This window comes from Sesamum indicum, linkage group LG8 (assembly GCF_026168435.1).
Source record: "Sesamum indicum cultivar Baizhima isolate 11 linkage group LG8, ASM2616843v1, whole genome shotgun sequence".
Classification (NCBI taxonomy): domain Eukaryota; kingdom Viridiplantae; phylum Streptophyta; class Magnoliopsida; order Lamiales; family Pedaliaceae; genus Sesamum; species Sesamum indicum.
Genome location: NC_142664.1, coordinates 5,445,295 through 5,451,857, shown reverse-complemented (window position 1 = coordinate 5,451,857; position 6,563 = coordinate 5,445,295). Strand labels below are relative to the sequence as shown.

The window sequence follows — 6,563 nt, the reverse complement described above, 5'->3', positions numbered from 1 at the left end:
AATTTAAATACAAAGAAAATTCTTGATTAATTTATATCATACAAAGTCTCCAATCAATGAGTTTTTTTGCTATAATTCAAAAAATCAATTTTATAAAAACATTAGTATTGAGTTAAAATTAACTCAGTCGCAATTAAAGTTCGTTTTGCTATATATAGATAAATATATATACAAATTTAATTAATCAATAAAATATAAACTAAAATTAATTGAAGATAATATTTCAGGTAATTACAAAATAGATATTTTTAATAATGAGATTTTCTTATGATTATTAGAATCTTAGAAATAAGATTTGGATAAATGCATCATATAAATTAAAATAAATAATATTCTAACCAATAATTTTTTTTCAGAGTAAATAAAAAATTCAAAAACACCAAAAAAATATATTTAGTGTATTGAACCAAATTGCTCAATCTTCGTTCTGCTATATATATATAGATAGATAGTGATTACAAAGCCAGGCTATCTCCTCTCTTTGGAAATTGGTCAAATCTCCCGCACTATGTAGACGAAAAGGCCTAAAAATTTCAGCAAAGATTTGAAACCAAGTTATTTGTCTTCCAAACGTATAGTCAATAAATTGAAAAAAAGATTTCAATACAAATCTTTCCACTCATCGCATGACTGGAAATGAGGATGATACAAACATAGATAGCTACGATTAACAGTCATTTTCTTGAATCTTGTCCGAGTTCGAAATATAAAATGTGCCCATCTAAATGGTGAAGAAGTGGAAGTCCACGGACCAGAAACACAATTACTCCTTCCTACCTCCACGTAGAACCCCCGAGTCTGATCACCTCCTCAGTACCACTAGGCCTGTTAGGACCCTTGTCCTTGCCAGCATCCTCCTTTTGATTGCTCAAGTCACCGTACAGATCTTTAAGCTTGGCAAGATTACTAGATGCAGATGCCTTCTCCTTGCTGTCGTGTCCAGAGGGACTAGGACGACTCTGGTCATGTCCATAAATGCTCCGACTTGTACTCCGGCTCCTACTCCTACTCCTGCTACGGCGGGAGCTACCTTCTCTGTGATAGTGTTCATCATGGTCGCTCCTATGGCTATCGTAATCCCTCCTATAGCTATCTCGGGACCTTCTATCATAATCATACCTCCTATCTCTATCCCTCTCTCTGTCCCTTTCTCTTATCGACTCTCTGTCTCTATCTCTATCTCTGTCTCTGCCCCTTTCTCGTTCCCTCTCTCGATCTCGGTCACGATCGCGAGAGCGATCTCTCTCCCTGCCTCTGTCCCTCTCCCTGTCTCTCTCCCTGCCTCTGTCCCTCTCCCTGTCTCTTTCCCTGTCTGCATATTCTCGATCAGATAAATCTCGGCTCTGGCTCCGGTGACGATTTGGAGACCGTCTTGAATCATCATCCCTGTCATAAGATGGAGTAACCGTACGACGAACGGGAGATGAATCCCTAGTTGATGCACGATGAGGAGCACGCTGACCAAAAGAGACAGAGAGGGCGGCTTTGACAGAAGGTGGCCTCCTGGCAGTCTCCTCAGATCCACGGGTGGACTCACCAGTAACTCCACAGTGTTTCGAAGGCAGTTTCATATTTTCAAGATTGGCTACAACTGTCCGCATAACAGGAACAGGTATACGGGGGAAAAGTGTGTCGAAGTAATACTGCATGCACGAACAAATTTTAGAAAACTTGTTTAAAGGTTCATTTGTACAAAAAAACACAGGGAATTGACAAATTCGCAACATCAGAATCAGTGCATGATGCAAACCTGTCCAAGAAGCAAATCCCGAATGTAAACACCCATTGTAGTCATTCGGCCATTAGAACCAGGAGAAAATTCCTGAAACAGAATTGTCACAAGAATAGGCTTTATCTGATAGTAATGCTCAAATGTATAAATTGGAATCAAGGAAAGGATGTTCGACGATATAACTAACACAAGGCTACAAAGTACAACTCCTAACAATTCTACTCCACTATCTTATAAGGAATTTTGTGGGGAAAAAATTTCAACTATAAGAAATATCATTGCATCAATTGTTCAAAACCATGTCTACCACCAAAATATTAAAAGGTTTTATGGAAAGAGAACTAGAACATCCAGAACTCCAGGTTTTTTCAGTGCTGTATCCAGAAATATAACAGGATCTTTTTAAAATCATGGTTTATTCATGCGAAAGCAGTTCACCTGCACAGGATTCATGCTGATGCACCACGAGGAATTGTAAAATCCTTCCATCCTGGGCGATCGGGTATCAGAAACATAGTACAGAAGATTCCGGAATCATATACAAGAGCTCTATCATACAATACCCACAGAGAAAGATCACAGACTCATACCAGGCAGCGCAAGATAGCATGATAAGTGAAAATGATGCTGAAACTACCATTATGTACAAATAACTACTGAAGCAAGTCAAGAAAACTTGCTTAGTAGATGAGATACATCAAGCGACGCACATTTATTGACTTTGAATCAATAAAACAAGCATAGTGCAGTACCCTGAATCCTGATCTTGGACTTGCATGTATTAAAAACAAACAGAAGACAAATCATAAAGAGATGCATTGAGTTTCCAATAGTCATTTTAATCTTCCTAGATAAAATGTTCATGAATGTAATGCTACTACCATATTACTAGTTTCTATAACCAAAAACCACAGCAAAACTAAGCCAGTCATCTTGTTTGACTTCGTCCTTATTGCTCGTTTGTCAATTCTGCAGCCTGCTTCATGAAATGCCACAGAGATATTGTGCAGAGTTCCTCCAAATTGCATTATATCGAATCACAGCTTATATAACATGAATCATTCAAAACAAGGTTTGAACAGAGAGGCTCCAGCCAAAGAGCGTTTTTCTTACCTCATCATCTTTTAGATATGGTTCATACCAACTCCATAATGTCTTCGGATCTGCAATATACCTCAAATAAAGAAATCCTATCTGCAAAAGCAAATATAATAGTCATTCCATACCAAAAGCTGAGAACAGCAACTAGTAAAACTGACTGTATAGTAACACATATGAAACAAATTGCGTTCCCATACAATTGATTCCTAGATTCTACCAACAACGGAGAAAGCACGTACAAGTGACCTAAGATTGTAACATGACACTGTGGCAGAGCCTAAAACAAAAGTAAGAGGTCGAACATCACCTAAAAGCTCAAAGATAGAAGGATCCACTAGTTCCAACTACTTCAACAAGTCAATTAATAAAAACTGTGGTGGCAAAGAAACTTGAATCAATAGTACCAACAATTTTCCATGTACTGCTTGAGAATCTCTAATGCTTTCTACTATATTAACAACTTTGAAGTTCAACATTCTGCTCACAGGAAATCATAAAGGTGATCATAGACTAACTATGATAGTTTATGCAGTTCTATTGCTCCCCTCCCCTTGCCCCAGATTCATATGAGAGATTCAGTTCCTTCTCGAGAAATCACAAAATAAGAATCTATCTCCTAAGATGGAACTTTTTTCTCCAAAACTTCTCAATTAAACTAACGTAACGATGCGATATTACCAAATCTCTGCCACTTCTTTTGAGAGCGAAAACATTAACATCATAAACAAGAATTTAATCTTTTCAACCCTCAAATAAAATCTTTTGCAGAGTCAAATATGAGTAGGAAATTGGAATGGGAGCTAGTATATCTTAGTGAAGTGCATTCCTTAAGTTCAGTGATAGAACTTGTTTCTCCTGAAAGCATCTCAAAAATGATTTTCGATATGATATGCTGTACAAGAGAAGTTAGAATTAGAATATCAAATATTCCCCCAAAACACCAAATCTTCCTAAACAACTACTCATACTTCACAGCTTAAAGCACTAGAAAGAAAAAGAGTACAAAACAGATACAGCCTAGCACAAGGCCTTTATCGACAAGATGAACAAATTATAGTCCTTTGATGGCTAGAATTTTCAGTAACATGGTCCAGCAAAGTCACTACTTTTTAGAAATCATTGGAACTTCCATAGGTAATGAGTATATAAAATCATGCCAAGACTGTACTTACAGCTCTTATGTAAGGAGAATCTGGGTGCTTCAACAGGCCATGCATTTGTTTGACAGTGAGTTTCATGGTGAAGAATTTGTAAAGAAGGCAGAACGCAGTTGATGGGCCCCGACAGTTGCCAGTCATCCATGGCTCGACATGTGTGACAGTAACATAAATTTCATCAATCACTTCATGATATGTCTTCAATCTTAGAAGATCCCGGAAGTAATCAGAAGAAAGTATATTCATGCAAAGGACCTTCTCCAACAATTGATCAATTGGCCTCCCAGATGACTTTATCTCAGCCATCGTGGATCATCCAGTGCCGATCCCCCTCGTCTAAATTGTCCAAGAAAAATATTTACCATCAAAATCCCTATTAAAACAACTCCTTGATCTGACATATTATATGACTACAAGAAAAAAATAATAATAAAAGAAGAAAATCAATTAAGAACAACAAATGTAAACAAAAAATCATCATTGTTTCCAGATTCAAAAGGCATCAGAACTCTCATTTCTGATGAGATATACTCAATTTCTGCATAACATCAAAAGACATCTGAATATGCGATAATAAGAGCTAGAAAGGCTGTCTAAAAAAATTCCACCAATGATTTTAGTCAATTTTCATTTGCAAACTAATAAACCACCATTCGAGTACCGGTACTAAACATAACTGTGAAAGGAGAAAAATCTGAAACTCATAAAAGACAATGATTCAAGAAAAAATGACGGCATTGTTCCTACATCCAAGAAAGAAAATCTTAATTAAGAATAATTCAAGGAAAAGATCCAAACATGTAGCAAGTATAGTTTTTGGTGATCAGACATCATAAAAAGAGAAGTAGAACATGTCCAAGGCAGCAGCGAATCAAAATGGGTGTAGAGTTGGTTGCGAGCAATATAGACGGTATCGCTCAATTTTGGGTGGCAACTGCACAGTTCTTTGAGAATCAGTTACGCCTTCTGTTTTGGCAATAGCAACCGGACATGTATCGTGCATTTTCTGTTTTGTATTTTCTCGTTTTCTTAGTTTTGCTGTACATAAAGAATAGAAATGATCTGACGAATTTAGGTTTGGAGGGAGAACAAGTCAACCCTCGATTATTTATCTCAACTTTCTACACTCAATTATCCCCCTTACTTCTCAATCCTCTCCAAATCCTCGCACTTTCTATAATACACTCTGAGATTTATAGGAGTGCTTATCATTCAGCTTGAGTCATAACAATACATAAAATATTCAAGAAAAATCAAACCCCAAATTTCTAAATGCAACAATTTGACGTTAATTTTCTTAAGTACTACCGTATTTAACTACAGAAACAGAGGTCGCCCAATTAACGAGAAAGGCAATGAAATAATTGGTCCAAACTACAAAAAAATCTCGATTGAATCACACAATACCCAAAACGAGTTGCTGCAACGAAAACGAAAACGTCAAGAAATTTGCTTACCTTGAATCGACGATTTGGAGACGTTGAGAGAAAAATCGCGGGCTTATTGCGAACCCTAGGTGAAAATAGAACCCCAGCGAGCGAATGGCACAGTAGGGTTATAGAAGTACAGAAAAGAAAAAAGAAAAATTGTAAGAATGTGGACTGAATTGATAAGCTCGGCCGCTGAGTTATTTGTACCGGTATACGTGGCACACTCATATGTGCATATAATAAATTTAAAATTAAAAAAATATTATTATTTTAAAGGATATTAATTAGATAATAAAATATTAAAAAATATAAAAATAAGAAAATAATAAAAAAAAATAAGAGAAAAAGGAGATGTGGAAGAGAAGAGAAAATACGAAGCTAAGAAAGAATGAAAAAAATGAAAAAGTTGAGAAAAGAAAAAAGAAAATTATTTAAAATTTAAAAATAAAAATTTACATACTAAAATTAAGTAAGACATTAAAAGGGTGTTCTCACTTTATATATAGTATAGACTGGCTTACCCTCTCCTCTAACGAGGTTTGATGAAATTATATATAAAACTCATATAGTTTAAAAAATTATATGTAATATCCTCTAAAATTTACTTCTATCTAATATATAGGTATTTTTATTAGTTAAAATTTATTTAATTTGTTGACATTAAAAAAATAGAGAAACCTGATATTTAATATCGATTAATTTATTATTAACTCATTTTAGTCACACATAATTTTTATTACTAAAATACTCTTATAATGGTGAAAATAAACCTCCCATATAGCAATCGGACAGACACGTCATATAGCTTACCGATATATTAAGACACATCATCATAAAATCGTAAATAGATGGAATATGAGCTGGGGAATCTACGAGTAACCAATTTTGGAATTTTTAGGCAGATATGGAAAAACTCAGTCCACCTAACATATCCCAATTAAATTAAGTCCAAATCACAAACGACATTGTTTGACAATAGTCAACTCAAAGGGCTTTCAATTGGCTTAGGACTCTCCTCAACAACCCCCATATCCTGCTCCGTAATGCCTATAAACAGAGGCCTTGTGCAGTCATTTGGTAACATCACCCTCATTCGGAAACTCTCACTTATTCTCATTAGTTTCTCCGAGTTTTTAAACTATT

The 6,563-nt window shown here is 35.5% G+C and overlaps 1 protein-coding gene across 2 annotated transcripts; it reads right to left on the bottom strand.

Moving 5' to 3' along the window:
• Nucleotides 1-555: 555 nt before the first annotated feature.
• LOC105167773 (pre-mRNA splicing factor SR-like 1) lies at nt 556-5,603 on the bottom strand. Of its 2 annotated transcripts, none has more exons than XM_011087589.3 (5): nt 5,448-5,603; nt 4,006-4,326; nt 2,846-2,926; nt 1,751-1,822; nt 556-1,643 (listed from the first exon to the last, which is right to left on the bottom strand). In XM_011087589.3, exons 2-5 carry the CDS (start codon nt 4,294-4,296, stop codon nt 774-776), a joined length of 1,314 nt encoding a protein of 437 aa, XP_011085891.2. In that variant the 5' UTR covers nt 4,297-4,326; nt 5,448-5,603; the 3' UTR covers nt 556-773. The 2 variants fall into 2 exon arrangements, with proteins under 2 accessions (XP_011085891.2, XP_088740285.1); XM_088884159.1 differs by lacking the exon at nt 5,448-5,603 and adding an exon at nt 2,171-2,222 and having other exon boundaries at nt 4,006-4,075.
• Between the last annotated feature and the right edge of the window lie 960 nt (nt 5,604-6,563).

Excerpts from the sequence above, each read along its gene's own strand:
- LOC105167773 (XM_011087589.3), bottom strand. The coding sequence starts at position 4,296 with ATGGCTGAGATAAAGTCATCTGGGAGGCCAATTGATCAATTGTTGGAG. Across the intron at positions 2,927-4,005 it reads ATTCTCCTTACATAAGAGCT|ATAGGATTTCTTTATTTGAG; the intron begins GTAAGTACAGTC and ends TTGCTTTTGCAG. Across the intron at positions 1,823-2,845 it reads CATATCTAAAAGATGATGAG|GAATTTTCTCCTGGTTCTAA; the intron begins GTAAGAAAAACG and ends ATTCTGTTTCAG.